General features: G+C 38.5%; 1 protein-coding gene across 2 annotated transcripts in view; it reads left to right on the top strand.

The window, feature by feature from the left end:
• Positions 1–17,648, top strand: part of HADHB (hydroxyacyl-CoA dehydrogenase trifunctional multienzyme complex subunit beta) — a 38,006-nt gene extending 20,358 nt beyond the window's left edge. For both annotated transcript variants that reach the window (XM_022574267.3, XM_089923373.1), the window contains 11 exons: positions 2,885–2,984; positions 6,304–6,391; positions 7,742–7,929; positions 8,268–8,448; positions 9,428–9,549; positions 11,633–11,712; positions 11,792–11,839; positions 12,549–12,636; positions 12,961–13,035; positions 14,148–14,312; positions 16,886–17,648. In XM_022574267.3, the coding sequence (XP_022429975.1) occupies positions 2,885–2,984; positions 6,304–6,391; positions 7,742–7,929; positions 8,268–8,448; positions 9,428–9,549; positions 11,633–11,712; positions 11,792–11,839; positions 12,549–12,636; positions 12,961–13,035; positions 14,148–14,312; positions 16,886–16,921 (1,171 nt within the window). In that variant the 3' untranslated portion in view covers positions 16,922–17,648. The remainder of the gene's footprint in view (positions 1–2,884; positions 2,985–6,303; positions 6,392–7,741; positions 7,930–8,267; positions 8,449–9,427; positions 9,550–11,632; positions 11,713–11,791; positions 11,840–12,548; positions 12,637–12,960; positions 13,036–14,147; positions 14,313–16,885) is intronic.
• The last annotated feature ends 419 nt before the right edge of the window (positions 17,649–18,067 follow it).

Below are 18,067 nucleotides of genomic sequence, written 5' to 3'. Positions count from 1 at the left end.
CCAATGTTTTCTCAGACCTCAATGACTTTGTCTTCTGTAGCATTTGACACTGTCAGCTGTACTTGAAACTGTCTTCCTTTGACTTCATGTTACGCCGTTACGGTTTTCCTTCCATTTTCTGACTGATTCTTTTCTACTTCTTAAAAAACTGGATCCCTTCTTCTATCTCGTTTTTAAAGGTATTTTGTAAGTTTTAGTCCTTAGAACTTTGCATTTCTCTGCGTGCATGCTTTTCCCTAAAAATCTCATCTACTTAATCTTTATTTTTTTATGTAGAGGACTTCCAAATCTCTAAATTTGACCTGTTTTCTTAGGTATCTCAAGCTCAGCATGTAAAAAATAAAAATTATCTTTTCCCTGAAGCCAGCTTACTTTCCCATTCCTGATAATGGTGCTGTTTCTGATTATGGTCCCAGGCTGGAGATTTACAGGTTTTTCCTCAACTTTCTGTCTTAAAAAATGTCAACTGTACAATAAAATTGAAAGTGAACACCTAAATACCCCTCACTTAGCATTAATAAGTGTTATTATTTTGCCATATTTTCTATAGCTATATGGTTTGAAGCATTTGACATTGTTTCAGGCATCTTGATACTTCAGCCTTAAATTCTTCAGCTAGTACTCCTAAGGATGAGGACCTTCTCTGTTATCCACAATACCATTACCATAGCTAAGATGATAATGATTGTATGATAACTTCTAGTATCCAGTTCATAGTCAAATCCCCCACACTTGTTCCAAGAATGCCCTTTCTTTTCATTTTTTTTTTTCCAAACCAGGACCTGGTCAAAGTTCATATTACAAATGAACATGTCTCTTTGGTCTCTTTTAATTTAGGATATCCCTCCACTCTACCCGCCACGAGAGTGACTTTTTGAAAAGACCAGGCCAGCTGGCCTGTAGAATGTCCCACATTCTGGATGTTTCTTCGTAGTAATATTTAACTTTCCTCTGAATTTCCTGTAAACTGGAAGTTAGATCTCTAAGCTTGATCAGATTCAGGTTGAACATTGTTTGGGAAGAATGCTTCATAGGTAAAGTGCATGGGTATTGCATCATGTTAAGAGGCGCATGATGTGTAATGTTAAATCTAATCACTCGGCCATGGCGATCAGACACTAGATCTCTTGATTATAAAGGTGTATTTTTTTCCTCTGCAATTAGTAAGTCACCTGTAAAGTGATACCTTAACACCATGTAAACATCTTGTTCCCCAACAACCTTTGACCAAATGGTCTTAGCATTCATTGATAATTTTTGCCTGGATTAGTTATTACATTAGAGATTACAAAATTATGACTTTGATCGTTCTTTTATTCCTCCTGTATTTATTGGTTGTTATTTTTCTGTAAAGAACAGCTTTCCTTTTTTTTTTTTAAGTGATGTGGACTTATAAATTTTTATTTATTAATTGTGTTAAAGCCAAGCTTGGTCACTGTTCTTTTTGAAGCTCAGATTATCCCATAGTTTATCTGTGGGAGTTCCTTCAAGTTGGCTTCTATGGCCCCTTTGTTTTTTAGTATAATATTGTTTTTTGAGTGTAATTTGCATACAATAAAATGCACATATTTTTAAGTGTATAGTTTTATGAATTTTGTCAAATGTGTACACCCTTGGTCCTGTTTTTGCTATGGTCCCATTAATCTTTGAGTGCTTTCTTATTTTTGGCACAAAAAAGATCAGAGAGGTTCACTTTGTACTTTTCTTGCCTTAGACCTGGCCTCAGTCATTTTTAAAAAAGTTAATACCTTTAGGGCTTCCGTGGTGGCACAGTGGTTAAGAACCCGCCTGCCAATGCAGGGGACACGGGTTCGAGCCCTGGTCTGGGAAGATCCCGCATGCTGTGGAGCAGCAAGGCTCATGTGCCACAGCTACTGAGCCTGCGCTCTAGAGCCCGCGAGCCACAACTACTGAAGCCCGCGCGCCTAGAGCCCGTGCTCTGCAACAAGAGAAGCCACCTCAGTGAGAAGCCTCCGCACCGCAACAAAGAGTAGCCCCTGCTCGCCACAACTAGAGAAAGCCCGCACACAGCAACAGAGACCCAATGCAACCAAAAATAATTAATTAATTAATTTAAAAAAAAAGGTTAATACCTTTGCTAGTAAATGGCATTTAGAAACCAAGTCTGAGTTCAAGATGTGCTCATTCCTACTGGAGTGTTATTGCTTCTAGTCTCTATCAGTGATCAGAACTAGAAAAATATATGTTATTTAAATTGTGTTTATATTGATATTTCAAATTTAACATAACTGGGATTTTACTCTTTAATTTTCTATTTGTTTCTCTTTTCTTCTTTTTTTAAAAAATATTTATTTATTTATTTGGTTGCACCAGGTCTTAGTTACAGCAGGTGGGCTCCTTAGTTGTTGCATGCGAACTCTTGGTTGCAGCACGCATGTGGGATCTAGTTTCCTGACCAGGGATCGAACCCGGGCCCGCTGCATTGGGAGCTCAGAGTCCTAACCACTGCACCACCAGGGAAGCTCCCTCTTTGATTTTTGACTGAAAACTTTGGTTTATGTATCTGTTTTATCCTATTTCAAATTATTTTTTTTAAATTTTTTTATTGGGGCATAGTTGATTTATAATCTTATGTTAGTTTCAGGGGTACAACATAGTGATTTAAAACTTTTATAGATTATATTCCAAATTATTTATGATTCTTCCTATTTAAATTGAGCATCAGAGGTTGACTTTTTAAATTAGACTTTAATTTCTTTGTTAAGGCGCCACACGCTTGTCAAATTAAGGAAAAGATCCAATCTCTACTCTTAAATCCAAAGTTAACCTTTTAACCAAAGTTAACTGTAGTGCTTTATGTGATGATCTATGGCACTATCTTGAATGTGTGAAATGTTTCTTTGCTTCGGACTTCTGCTGGCAGGGGTTTGTTGCATCGGACCAGTGTCCCAAAGGATGTTGTTGATTATATCATCTTCGGCACAGTTATACAGGAAGTGAAAACAAGCAATGTGGCTAGAGAGGTGAGTAAAACAAACTTTGTACTGTTTAAAGATTGATAGGAGAATCAATTTGAGTTTTAATTAATAGAATTTACTCTTTAAAAGTTTTTAAAATTCATTAAAGTTATATTTGACTTAAATGTGATTTTACTACTTGAATTATTTTGTATTTAAAAGAATTATAGTATAAATCAAATGATGTACACTATACTAGAATATATTTATACTATATACCAAATCAATTATTTAAGCTGGTTTGTGATATTTTAGTTTGTTTTCTCTTAGGAAAATAGAGATTTTGACAAAGTATGGTTGATGTGACTTTTAGTAATGCTAGATATTGTGGCCTCTAACTTAAAATTTCAACATTTTACAAAGAACTTATTTCATAACACGGTTTTTGTTGGAGGTAGCCTTGCTTATTCATTTTTTCCCTTTGACTAGATGGCACATAGAGCAGTTTCTTTTTTTAACTATTTCACAGGTGTTTACTTTTACCCTAGTTGGCAAAGTGCCATGTAGTGTTTATTGGGCAGCTGAGATATGACAGGCCTTAGAACTTCTGCAGCATGTTCTACAGGCATTTCATAATGAATAGTCCAGAAACATTTTCTGGGCTTTGTTTCAATTCAAAAGTGGCTATTTGGGTAAAGTTGGCTCCAAAGCACATTTCAGTGTGCTAAGCGTTTTCTTTATTTCTGGTTTGTGCTTGCCATATTATTGTGTTCAGTGTAGTTGGAAGGTCAGTAACTTTCACCACTGTCAGCCAAGAGAAGGGGAAACGAGCAGGACTGAAAGTATTTGTTTTGTCCCCCCTTTTTACTCATCAGTATATGTTAAGACTGCTCAAGGCCTGGTGTTACCGAAGTCCGCCATAATCGGCTACTGTATATTGTAAGGGAGGCAGGAAAGAATTAAGAACAGGAAGAGAGGGGCTTCCCTGGTGGCGCAGTAGTTGGGAGTCTGCCTGCCGATGCAGGGGACGCGGGTTCTTGCCCCGGTCCGGGAAGATCCCACATGCCGTGGAGCGGCTGAGCCCATGAGCCGTGGCCGCTGAGCCTGCGTGTCCGGAGCCCGTGCTCCACAACGGGAGAGGCCACAACAGTGAGAGGCCCATGTACCGCGAAAAAAAAAAAAAAAGAACAGGAAGAGGGTTTTTTTTCCCGTCCTGATTTTTTTGTTTTTCCTGGACCTTCACACTTCTAAATGTATCAAATATGACAACTTCATGAGTATATCAACATTTTCAACTTTTATATTCTGAAAAAAACAAAGTGACTCTTGTAAGAGTGCTTAAAAAGTAAATATTAAATTTGTTTCAGTTTTCTCTATATTTCTATTCTATCCCAACGCTAAAGCCATAATGCTTTTTTTTTCTAAATTTTTTTCTGGAAATTTTATGTCCATATGCAAATCTCAGCTATTGATTGACATGTGGTAGATTTCTTCTCCCAGCCCTGTACTAATACTAAAGGCTAAATTGAGGGGATATATTATAAGTATGTCTCTCTATAGTTGTTTTGTAACCTAAAGGCTACTGTGACTTCCAGCTAGAAAACTTTAAGCACCTGTTGTCTGTATTAATAGTGTAATAATGAAATCCTGAAAGGCTTCTGCTGCTGAGTTCCCATGAACCTGACTTCACTGAAAGGCCTCAGCATACTTCCCTGCTCTCCAACTTAACTAAGAGGCATTTTCCTCCTTTCCCCTCATTGTAGTATCTAGAGCCTAAGCCTGCCTTGAGAGCTATTCAGACTTTAAACAGAAACATGTAGACAAGGTTCACCATCAACCACTTCTATTTAAAGTTCCTTCAATCTTGAGAGTCATCTGGGGCCAAGGGTGTGACACAGGCTAGAAAGGACCACGTGAGGATCAGGCCATTACAACCTCAGTGCCCTTTACACTTGCCCCACCGGGAAGCTCTCCTCCCCTTCCCCTTGGAGACTTGCCTCTCTCTTCCTTCTGGGTTGGTTTACATTGAGAGGCTGAGGTGCAGTTGCCAGCGGGTAGTTTTCAACAGAGTGTTGGGCACTTAGTATCAGGCCTCACTGGAAAGACCAGAGTAAGGTCATGTTGCATGTACACTACGGTAACACATTTCTGTCCCTGTGGATTATGGTGAATGGTGGTAAATGCAGTAACTAGTATAGGTAGTATAAGTATGAAGACAAAAATCAGTTAAGAAGCAGAACCCTTTAATCCCAGCTTTGGAAACATGTTAACCTTACCAAATTATAGAAAATCTTGTATTCTGAGGATAAATAGTTTGAGAAAAAGGCCACTAAAAATTAATTCCCTTAATAGGAACCAGAATTTTATAGTAAATGATGGTGGGGGAGATGAGCTGTTGAGAGCTTTGTTTTTAAAGTGAAAATTTAATATTATAAAAGTAAGTATTTTATTTTTGCACCTATGCATTAGTTACTTACATAAACAAAAATGGAATCAGGCATTCATTGTTTTTTTGGCAGCATAATTTACTCAATAAATAGTATAATAAAATAATAGATGTCCTCATGTCCATTTTTAGATTAAAGGAGGGCCTCAGTTTTTCTCAAGGCCCCTCAAATTACTCTCTTTTGAAGCACCTCTTGTGTCATCATCCTGACCAGTTTTCTCATTTCCAGTTGTTAACTGTTAACCCTTATTTATCAGAGGTTCACTTGAGGCTCAGGCAGTTTTCCAAAATTTCTTTCATCAACTTGAACTCTTGCGTGTTTGGCGTGTTTTCCAATTCCTCTTTGCGTTGGATCACGGTGTGCTGTCTGAAATGTCAGGCAGTCAGTGAAAGTAGAGACGCGTGTAAGCAGGCAGGGACCTGTGTGGGAATCTGTTCATGAGGAGTCAGTTCTTCAGAAATGATTTTCATGTTTGATGACTTTGCTTTACTACTAAGCCTTATAACTGCAGGAACATAGATCATGAGAGCCCCACACCATGATATAGGTCATCATTCCCTCAATTGTGTGTAGCAGGTTTACTTTAGGTTTACTTGCAAATTTAAACAAGTTAAAATCAAATTACATATTAATGTCCTTAAAGCTCTGAGAAAAGCATTGCTAAGAAATTAGGTGAACTGCAAGACTGTTGTAGGCTTGTATACCACACTAGAAAATGGCTACAAGGAACTTGGCAGAGTGCTTGTCAGTTAATAGCTAGACAAAAAATTAGTAAACCATTTCTGTGATGTGCTTAGTTTTATTTTAAATATTACTCTATGGATTATTGACCTCAAATCCTTCCCTGATGTACCATACAGTGAAGTATCGCTTAAAGTGCCATTTACATGAATCACTGCCTTCCTAAGTGATGCTTTCATTCACTCTGTTTCCTGAAGGCTGCCCTTGGAGCTGGCTTCTCTGACAGGACTCCTGCTCACACTGTCACCATGGCTTGCATCTCTTCCAACCAAGCCATGACCACAGGTATGTTTTTTTGACCGCAGAAGGTACATGTTGGTTCTCCTTTGTCTTTTATATGATCATTAAAAACTACTCTTAACAGAAATAAATGATCTGTGTGTTTCAAAAAATAAGGTAATGTTTAAAGTTTTTGTTTTTGTTTTTGTTTTTTTTGCGGTACGTGGGCCTCTCACTGTTGTGGCCTCTCCCGTTGCGGAGCACAGGCTCTGGACGCGCAGGCTCAGCGACCACGGCTCACAGGCCCAGCCGCTCTGCGGCATGTGGGATCTTCCCGGACCGGGGCACGAACCCGTGTCCCCTGCATCGGCAGGCGGACTCTCAACCACTGTGCCACCAGGGAAGCCCAAAATTTTTTGATTTTTGACAGTAGTTCTCAACCCTTTTTCCTGCCCTCCGTACCTGAGGACCACAACCATTCTTGTAGTTTCTCCATCACTAGTGTGGCTGGCTATCTCAGGGATTGTTTATTGGAGGGATACTTCCAGATTTGAGGCATGAGAAGTTTATAACCTGCTAGATTTTAGTTAGGTGATTCTAATAATGATACTCCCCAACGAAGATTGTGGCCTTCCTCCCTCTACCATTGTCACAGTGATAAGTCACTGCTTTAGGTGATACAACTCTTTTCCTCTACTTTTTCCCAACATCTAGGCATTTTTATAATTAGTTAGAAATTCTCCTAAAAAACGTAGCAAATCTGTGGGACATTTTGTAGCATCAACCCTTATTGTGAAAAGACAGGAAACATGAAAGATATGGTCATCATGTGCTCTCTTAGTGACATCAAGTCCAGGTTGCCACCTAAGGGGTGGCAGGGGATGAAGCCAGAGGCAGGGATGGGGGCATTCTCCACTCCACGCAGCATGGGACCGCTTCTGGGTAAAGTGACACAGTACTTGCCAGTGGCCATAAAGAGGGAAAGGGGCTGTCTGCTATCTAAAAGCCAGAATTTCTCTAGCTTCTAGTAGAAATTGAAATTCTCTTTATAGGAAAAAAGTCATTATGGAAACTAAAGCTGGGAGCATATAAAATATGCCCAAAGTTCTGGTTTAGAACACGATTTGTTTGAGAGTTGGTCCGGTGGATACTTCCGGAAGTTGATGTCCACACAGCCTGAATGAAACTTGTTTTTCTCCAGTGCGTTGAATGTATTTTTAGTCATTTCAAAAACTTACCCTAATGCCTCTGAAGAGTTAAAAACCTTAATTACACATGTTGTACAATGCTAGTAACTATCATACAATTTTTAAATCAAGAAGCCTAAATTTAAAAAAAGGAAAAGCAGCTTAAATTACCAGTGGCCTGTTTATCTATACAAGAGATGCTCATGCACCTGTGCCCTGTGCCCTGTAGCTGTCGGCTTGATTGCTTCCGGCCAGTGTGACGTGGTCGTGGCCGGCGGTGTAGAGTTAATGTCTGACGTCCCTATTCGCCACTCAAGGAAAATGAGGAAGATGATGCTGGATCTCAGTAAGGCCAAGACTCTGGGTCAGCGACTGTCTTTAATCTCTAAATTCAGATTGAATTTCCTGTCACCCGAGGTGAGAATTGTGAACGCTTACATAAAGACTTGTGTTGCCGAAGCATCCCATTGCAGAGATTTAGACTTAGGGGAGACAGCATGGGTTCAGTTATGCTCTAGCAGTTGCAGATCCTGTTAGTTACAGGGAAGGGTTAATTATTTGGTCAAGATGGAAAGAAAGAAAAAATAGTGGTTCGAAGATTTGAATTTGTAAGCCTTTTTAGAGATGCCCTGCTCAGAAAGAACTTCCCTTGTCTTAGTCTTGATTGATAGTAGACTTTAACTTTCCCAAGTAACCCTGGGTGTGGTATAGCACCTGTTAACAGTGTGCCTGGTCCTGAATATCTCCTTTCCCAGCTTCCAGCAGTGGCCGAGTTCTCCACCAATGAGACCATGGGCCACTCTGCGGACCGACTGGCTGCCGCCTTTGCTATTTCTCGGCTGGAACAGGATGAGTATGCACTGCGCTCACACAGCCTGGCCAAAAAGGCACAGGGTGAAGGACTCCTTTCTGATGTCGTGCCCTTCAAAGTACCAGGTAAAACAGTTTGCTTCACTTTGTAGAGGAGAATGCTCTTAATGCTCTTGATACTTGTTAGGGAGTTCTGAATTTCTTCTAAAACTCCAAAGACCCCGAGTGACTTTCCAGTAAATATGATGGTTCTCTTTCCAAGACACTCAGCCTTTATTCTTAAACATGGGCTCAAGTTTCAATCCTTGTTGTAACAGTAGGTAAACATTTTTTTTTTTAAGATTTTATTTTATTATTTATTTATGTATTTATTTTTGGCTGTGTCAGGTCTTAGTTGCAGCATGCGGGATCTTTGTTGAGGCATGTGGGCTCCTCGTTGCGGCGCGCAGGCTTATCTCTAGTTGTGGCCTGCAGGTTTTTTCTCTCTAGTTGTGGTGCACGGGCTCCATGGTGTGTGGGCTCTGTAGTTGTGGGGCGCAGGTTCCAGGGCGCATGGGCCCTGTAGTTTGCGGCACACAGGCTCTCTCGTTGAGGCGCGCGAGCTAAGTAGTTGTGGTGCTCAGGCTTCGTTGTCCCAAGGCACGTAGGATCTTAGTTCCCTGACCAAGGCTGGAATGCGTGTCCCCTGCATTAGAAGGTGGATTCTTTACCACTTGACCACCAGGGAAGTCCCTGGTAAAACTTTTAAAAAGAGAAATTTTTATGTCTCCTTTAGATCTTGCAGATATGTTTTAGTTCTTATGTGCATGCCTGTTTTTAAAATTCTTCATTCATATCTCTTCTGTATAGAAGAGCCAAATGTGAATGAATATCTTAAGAAAATAGGGTATCCTTTCTAATGTTAAATCATTTAGATTATTTCCCAAAATTCTTAAGAATTTATTTTCAAATTTGGTAATACCTTGATAACTATAAAAGGCTTTCATTTTAGTGAATATCTGTGGTTTACATTTTATTTGTTCTTGTAATTTTTAAAGTGTATTTCTCTGGAGAAGATATATAATGCTTGCTGTGCCTTAGAGTTAAAAACTTCATATTTTTATAGGAAAAGATACAGTTACTCAAGATAATGGCATTCGTCCTTCCTCCTTGGAGCAAATGGCCAAACTAAAACCTGCATTCATCAAGCCCTATGGCACAGTGACAGCTGCAAATTCTTCTTTTCTGGTAACTATGTGTGGTATATGTGTTTACTAGTGATCTTTTATATTTGTGTACTCTCAATAGAAAAGCCTGAAATAGAGTTATTTGTGTGTATTATGAATAGAGACTTAAAAATATACTTCCTCATTACAAAGATAATATTAAAATAGAATTACAGTTTTTAAAGCCATAGAAGTCTCCTGACCCAGTCACCATCCTGTTACAAAAAAGCTGTTCTCTTCAGGCACTTCAGCAGTCAAAAAACTTTGCCTGCCTGTGCTAGGCACTGGAGATAAAAAGAACCGTTTATTGTAATGTAGTGAGAAAGTGCTGTGAAGGCTATAAGCATAGACTCTTGGGGAAGATACATAGATGGGTGGGTCAAAGAGGCTTCTTAGAGGAGGTGACCCTTGCTCAGAGAATCTTGAAGGAAGAGTACAAGCCAATTCAGGTAGTGTATAAATGGCATTCTAGGCAAAAGGAACAGCAAATGCAAAATCAGGAGTTAGTTACGAGAGCAAGGACCTTTTTGGGGAAAATCTTGGTTGGAACATAGGATATGAATTCAGGGAGTCGCATAAGACTTGGAAAGTAGGCAGAGAGAGTGACGAGATACATCTCCTAGCTCTGATTGTTAGAAAATTATGTTTTATGCCGGCCTCCAAATTACTTTCCTATAAGCATCGTGGAATAAATCTACCCTCGTTTTCTGTTGTTGTTATTTTACTTATATGCAGGTAGCTTCATGTCCTTGCTTGGGTTTTTTTTCTTCTCCTCAATTGAATGTCCCTGCTGATTCTGCTTCTGCTTGGGAGATGTGGTTTTCCTTCTCCTACTACCTTGGGTGTAGTCTTCTGGATAGAGTTCATCTGGTCAATGTTTCTTTGACAGTGTAACTCCTCTACCCAGGTATACAGTCTAGAAACATAGGCAAATGTTTGACATATTTGACTTTGGTAAATGATGATTTAATGCCTGCTCTTGAGCTCGGGCAAGGGTGCCTGAAGTGGTTCCAACAGGATGATGTACCACTCTGTAAAGCCTGAGTGGTGAAGGGCTGGTTAGGTGATTATTTCCAAAACCAAGTTGGATGATAGGGCCATATGGTATGGGTTACACTCTTGGCAGATCTGAGCCCCCTTGATTACTTGTGGGGTGTGCAAAAGGTTCAGGTTTATTCATCAAAAGTCAGAAACACGAATCGTCAGAGGTAATGCATCACAAATACATGGATTTTCAGAGGTTTTGTTAACGCACCACATTCACTGCAATTTTGCACAACTGCACATTGAATATGTTATTGATGTGATATCATTATGTATAGTCACCTGTGTTTCCAGACTTTATGCCCGCCTATCAGTAGTGGCTACATAGCCTCTTCACAGTTACTGAGTTGTAAAAATATGGTCTGATGTGGTAGAAATTGTTTTGATTTTGCAAATTCTAGGGAGTAGTTTCCTTTCCTTTGGAATTTTGGGTTTGTTTTTTTTTTGAGCTCTTTTTTTTGAAGCAATGGTAAAGGGCTTTTGTGAGTGGTACTTCTTTGTCCCCCAACTTCTCAGTTGTCAGTTGGAAGAAAGCACGTGGGGTAGGTCCAGAGAGGGAAGGCCATGGTTCTTATGTTCTCAGCTATCTACCTATTTCTTCTTCTCCGATTGTTATAGTCTATAAATAGAAGAAAATCACCTCAAAGCCACAGGCAGGAAGCAGCTGGGAAACAGTCCAGAAAGTGTAAAAATAAATCAGTAAATAAGAGATTTTTTTGGAGATTGTTTTAATTCATAAAATTCCTCATATTCTGCACTAAAAGCAAAAAACTTTTAGTTTATCATGAACACATATTTCTAGAGTTACCTATTCTCCTCATCCATTTTGATAATTACGGTACTTTCTGAATAGGCTCTTGTACCCTCGTCTTCCAAAAGTGGGTCGGTGTGTGTGTTTGAATTGTGACCTAACGATGGATAAAATGGAAAGGTTTTGTTATATAGAGGCACTGTATAAGTGTCACTGGTTGGTAGATTTAGGAACGGCATAGAAGGTGGCTGAATAAAGACCACCAGAGAGGCTGCAGAATTTAACATTTTTGTTCCGGTCAACATTTCAGACCGATGGTGCATCTGCAGTGCTGATTTTGGCAGAGGAAAAAGCTCTGGCCATGGGTTATAAACCGAAGGCATATTTGAGGTAAAGTAAGTGTTCAAATAAATTACCTCTGGTTTCTTTATTTTAGTACTAAAGCTAACTCCTCTCTTCTTTTACCTAGGGATTTTGTGTACGTGTCTCAGGATCCAAAAGATCAGCTTTTACTTGGGTAGGTAGCAGTGTGTATCCTAGGATTATAATGAAAAATACTTGGTTACCAATGTTTCTTACATAGATTTTAAAGTACATTAAGCCCTGAGTTCATAATTGGCTTGTGAGTTGGGTTTTTTAAATAATAATAATCTTTTATGTTGCTTTATCATTTTATAGTTTTGGAGTCTTTTCCACTTTTTCCTATACTTTTCTACTTATAATTACAATATATATACAATTTTGTATTCTTGTTTTACATTAAGATGTCATAAGCATTTTTTTCATATTGCCACACACTCTGCAACAGTCTTCAGAATAGCTTTTTATAAAAGCCTCCTAATGTTTAGACTCCTCTCCCTCCCTCACGAGGCTCTACCCTCACTAGCCTCCATTATGTCCTTTAACTAGCCATGCCCCTTCTGATGCTCTGCCCTTTGAACTCTGTGTTCTTCTAGCTCTTCACATTATTAATTTGTCCTTCTCATTAATTGTTTACTTGCTTATTATCTATTTCTCTGAGTCCAGAATATCAACTGCAAAGGGCAGAGGCCATGTCTGTTCAGTTTAATATTGTATCACCAACACTTAATATTTGTACAGTAGAATCAGTGAGTGAGTGGAAGACACTCTGATAATTATGTAGAACTCAGTTTGGGGAATATGAAGGAGCTCTTAGGTTAAAAATTAAAGTTTTAATATTGTATCACTTATTTTTTTCTTTTCAGACCAACATATGCTACTCCAAAAGTTTTAGAAAAGGCAGGATTAACAATGAATGATATTGATGCTTTTGAATTTCATGAAGCTTTCTCAGTAAGTCACTTTAAAGACACATATCAAAGGACTATAATCATTTAATATGAGTAAAACAAGAGTGGAGCTTTATATTTGAAGTACTGACTTACACTGCTGGGAAGGGCATGATGGGAGGAATCCAGGGCTACACACACAGTGCTAAAAAACATACCTTTTGAAGCTGTCACTTTGAGGCCCTTCAAAAGTACCAGATTGTTTCTTTGGGAAATATTCACTGAAAACTGATTTAAAGATTTGCTTAGCTTTAAAGTTAGACAAACTCAAAGAACGCCTTGAGGGACATTACTAACAAGGTCCTTATTGAGTTATTTTCCTTTCTAGGGTCAGATTTTGGCTAATTTGAAAGCCATGGATTCTGACTGGTTTGCACAAAACTACATGGGTAGAAAAGCCAAGGTAAGTTTCTGGTTAAAAATATGCTCGAGGAACTTCCCTGGTGGTCCAGTGGTTAAGACTCTGTGCTTCCACTGCAGGGGGGCACGGGTTCGATCCCTGGTTGGGGAACTAAGATCCTGCATGCTGTGCAGCGTAGCCAAAACACAGCTTGAGTTTCCAAAGCACTTTAATATTTGGAGCTTTAATACCTGCTAATAAAAATATGAAGAGGTTTAAAAAAATATATGAAGAGGAAAGCTGCTGCTGCTTATGAAGAATTTTGTGTTTCATTACATATATTTATTTCTTAGTTGAAAAATACCTCCTGGAAATTCTTTAGAAAAAAATAAAAGCAAGGATAAAGAAGATGTGGCACATATATACAATTGAATATTACTCAGCCATAAAAAGAAACAAAATTGAGTTATTTGTAGTCAGGTGGATGGACCTAGAGTCTGTCATACAGAGTGAAGTAAGTCAGAAAGAGAAAAACAAATACCATATGCTAACACGTACATATGGAATCTAAAAAAAAAAAATGGTTCTGAAGAACCTAGGGGCAGGACAGGAATAAAGATGCAGACTTAGAGAATGGACTTGACACGGGGAGGGGAAAGGGTAAGCTGGGACGAAGTGAGAAAGTGGCATTGACATATATACACTACCATATGTAAAATAGCTAGTGGGAAACAGCTGCATAGCACAGGGAGATCAGCTTGGTGCTTTGTGACCACCTAGAGGGGTGGGATAGGGAGGGTAGGAGCGAGACTCAAGAGAGAGGAGATATGGGAATATACGTATATGTATAGCTGATTCACTTTGTTATACAGCAGAAACTAACACACCGTTGGAAAGCAATTATACTCCAATAAAGATGTTAAAAAACAAAAAATAAAATAAAGGCAAAATTTTAGGTTGTCTTTGTTCATCCATTCTGATGTTAGATGAAAAATAAGTGGGCCCTTGGCTTTCAGAATTGATTTAGAATCTCTTTCTTTTGCAGTAAAATAACTTGTGATTTGTCTTAAGTTAGTTACTTCCCTTTATTGCCATTACTACCTGTTAACTACGAGCCTTGTCTGATTCTTAAGTAAACTCATCTTTATATTTGTGTCCATTTTTGTGGGAGCCAGGTTGGATCGCCTCCTTTGGAGAAGTTTAACATCTGGGGTGGATCACTCTCCCTGGGGCACCCGTTTGGAGCCACTGGCTGTCGGTTGGTCATGGCAACTGCCAACAGATTACAGAAGGAAGGAGGCCAGTATGGGTTAGTTGCCGCCTGTGCAGCTGGAGGGCAGGTATGTCACAGAAGCTTCATAGGAGCTTCCAGAAAGTCATTTTCTTGGAAACAAAACAAATTCATCCAAGAATGTTTGATTTAGCTTAATTTGAAACAGTCTTAGAGTGATTTTTCTGATGACAGACAACTGGGAAAAAAGCAGCCCATTTTTGTGGGGAGGGAGTACAACTTTAATTCTGATAGTACTTTGAAAGGAAGAATCTATTTAAATCCAAGTTATTTTTTTCCCCTAAAATAATGTTTATGTTTTTTGTTTAAAAAAGTTATATATGCTCCTTATGGAAATTATGAAAATACAAAAAGTATTTAGAAAATAAAATTATAATCACTTATAATCCCCTCATCAGACACTATCATTATTCACACTTTGATATATTTTCTTCTTTAATAATAAAATTTTATCCATTTATCTAGTCACCATGAGACGTTATCCATAAAATCTCTCCAAGTCTTTCTTGAGAACTGAACTATACCTTAATGGAGAATTAATTTGCCTCTGGATAACGTATTGCTGTTTAGCTGAGGAAAATTATGGTTTTCTACAGATTTTTTTTCTATCTGCTTTACTTGTGTTACTGACGAAACTTCCTACCTGCTATAGCATTTCACGTGGGAATAAAATCCAAAAGGAAGGCTGGATGTAATCTTTTTTTTTTTTTCCAACCCTGATGGAAACAGATTTGATTTTTCTCCAGATAACAGAAACTATCTGTTGCCGACCAAGATGAATCAGATGTAAAAGTATAAACATCTTACATTTAAAAGCCTTTATTTATGGCTTTTTCTCAGAGACTTTGAAGAAGCAAGAGATCAGTTATTTTTAGGTTGGAATATTTTAGACTTCACAATCAGAAGTATTTTCTAATCTGTTGTAACTTCATTTACAGAACACCATGGTAAATCAGGACTGGAGCCCTCCCTCTTATCTTTCTATGCCAAATTTAAACGCGGGAGGTAACTAGTGCATAGCATTGTACACAGTGCATAGTCCACATAGGTTAACGTCCTTTGGGTTTGAGTGTTTGTTCCCTAATTTTTTAATCTAGCACATAGAGGATTAATAACACAATACTAGGTGCTTTTGTGGATGAACAAAGAATAATATCCAGTATTATTACTTACCTCTAGAAGTTTACAGTATAGTGAAGAAGGAGATGATACAACTTAGAAACTAGATTAAACTTGGCATTGTTTCATCAAGAGCCAAATGCGTGCTACAAACATGATTAGATCAAAGGAGGAATCCATCATTGTGGATCAGGGTTTCTGAGCTCTGGCACTAGTAACATTTTGGGCCAGATAATTCTTTGTTGCGGGTGAGGGGACTGTGCTGTGTGTTGTAGGGTGTTTAACATGGTCTCTACCCACTAGATACCAGTAGCAAACCACCCCCCTCACTCCCCACCCCCACCCCCGCCCCCCTGCCAACACACACAGTTGGGACAACCAGAAATATCTCCAGACATTGCTAAATGTCCTCTGGGGAGGGGAGGGAGCAAAATCAGTGCCGTTGAGAACCACTGATCTAGTGCAATATAAAAGATTTGGAACATGAAAACAACACAGTTGAAATAAAACAGAAGAAGGAATATTCTACCTTATTATGGGCCCTTCTAGGACAACCCCAAGTCAGTCAATCCTTCCCATCCATATTCTTTTGTTTGCTTGTGCCTGTATCAAGGTATTTAGCAGTTTGTTTTGAACTACAGTGTATATTAGATTGAGGATACAGACCGTGTAGCAAAACTTCATACCCACACAGTGTTCAGCTTGGTGCCTTATAAATAATAGTTGTTTAATATTTGTGGGGATTGAATTGAATCTAGAAGCAGGGAGGTTAGTTAGGCTATTAACTAGTTTGATAGCAGTCCAAAAGATAGAATGACTATGATTATCAGATAGGATTTAGACTCATGAAGTCATTAATTTCTATACTAGGTTTCACCTAGGGAGATAACTTGGATATAGCACTGTGCCTAGTACTAGGAAAGGGATTTTCTACCTTTTTGCCTTTGTGGAACCTCAAATCATCATCTTCACCCGCATAGAGAAGTAAAGAAGAGACCAGGTTTTGGAATCATCTGGTTTCAAGTCCTGACCCTGTTACTTAATAGCTTTGTGGATTTGGCTGAGTAACTTAACCTCTCAAAGCCTCAGTTTTCTTGTCTAGGAGAGAGAGAAGGCTGTTGTTGGATTCACTGTATTGCGTTTATTTTTATACCGCTAAAAAAGCCCCTCTGGCTTATTTTAATAGTAACCACTTACGGAGCATCTACTAGGAGTCAGACTCTTCTAGATAGACCCTGATACACATGTGTATACATGTATGTGTGTGTGTGTGTATACATACATTGTATGCTATCTAATGCTCACAAAAACACTTTGAAGTGGGCACCATGAACCCCATTTTAGAGAGGAAGTTGAGGTTCAGAATGGCTAATAACTTTCCCAGGATTGCACAGTATTTGAATGGCAGAGCCAGGATTAAGTCCCAAAGCCTATATTTTTCCCATTGTTCTGGCTGGATTCATTGCATTTGATTGCTCTAATTGAACTTTTTTTCCTTTACAGGGCCATGCTATGATAGTGGAAGCTTATCCAAAATAATAGATCAAGAAGAGGTGACCTGGAGTTTCTGTGCAGCACTCACCCTAGGCAATGCCATTTCAATGCACTACTCAGTGACATCTGTAGTTCCTAGCTCCTCTTAGGAAAACAAAATTTGTGGCCTTCTGTTAAGTACTTTGCAGTTAAGCCTTGCCAGTGTTCTGAGCTTTCCAATAATCACGGCTTATTACTCTTTCAGGAATTTCTTAGTTACCAGAATCTCTCAACAGTGATAAGTTTAAGCAATTGTGTTTGGTCTCTATTTTTATGAAAGACTGAATGAGTGGTTGCAATTTTGGAAAGAATTTAGCTGAGATTTGGAATCACCTTTGTAACATTTGCAAATTATAGCTCATTCCTATTTGTGACCTAAAGATAAATGTTTTTTATAAAATACCAATGTGCCTAAATTTAACTTAATTATGGAAAGGTAATTTAGAATCTAAACATCACTGAAAATTTACAGTAAATGTTTAGATATATAAATACCATGTTGGTTAACCTTAATAAAGTAGAGAAGTATCAGAGAACCATTTGCATTGTTTTATTAGCGGTAAAAGATGGTTCTCTTGCTTAGGGACAGATTTTGCCTTGGATTACTCATTTGTAACTTCTAACCATTTTAGTCACCCGTGAAGCCGCTAGGATCATAAAGAAAGTCCTGCTTTAGAATAACACCATTTTTTCCCCAGTGCCCAATTGAAATAAATTTATTTTATCGTTTGGAGATGTTTCTGTTTGCCGGGTTTAATGAAATGTAAAGAAATTTCAAAAATTTGGTCAACATACTAAAAATCCTCTCAGTTTTTTGACAACCGAACTGCATTAAATAGCATGTATGCTAGTGCATTGCAGAAGCAGAAGTCCCAGTTGCAGCTGTTCATGTGAATTTCATTTAGGTCTGTGAAAGTTACTGGCAATCAGAATCATACTCTAGTTCAGGGACAGATTGGGCAAGGGAGCAAGTGCTAACCTCTTAAAAGGTTATTTGAGAGTCCCAGCTTTATTTCCCCATGATTTCATTGGTGAATTCCACCTAATGTGAGTTTTTAATACTGCAAACCATTATATTTACATATCACAAGTATTAACTCTAGATAAGTTAAATATAAAAGATAAAAAACTTTTTAAGGGGCTTCCCTGGTG

The sequence above is a fragment of the Delphinapterus leucas genome, chromosome 13 (genome assembly GCF_059928025.1).
Source record: "Delphinapterus leucas isolate spDelLeu-1000000601 "Yukka" chromosome 13, BTC_Dleu_Yukka2, whole genome shotgun sequence".
Taxonomy (NCBI): Eukaryota; Metazoa; Chordata; class Mammalia; order Artiodactyla; family Monodontidae; genus Delphinapterus; species Delphinapterus leucas.
The sequence above is the reverse complement of the archived record's forward strand: the minus strand, read 5'-3'. Positions and strand labels throughout refer to the sequence as shown.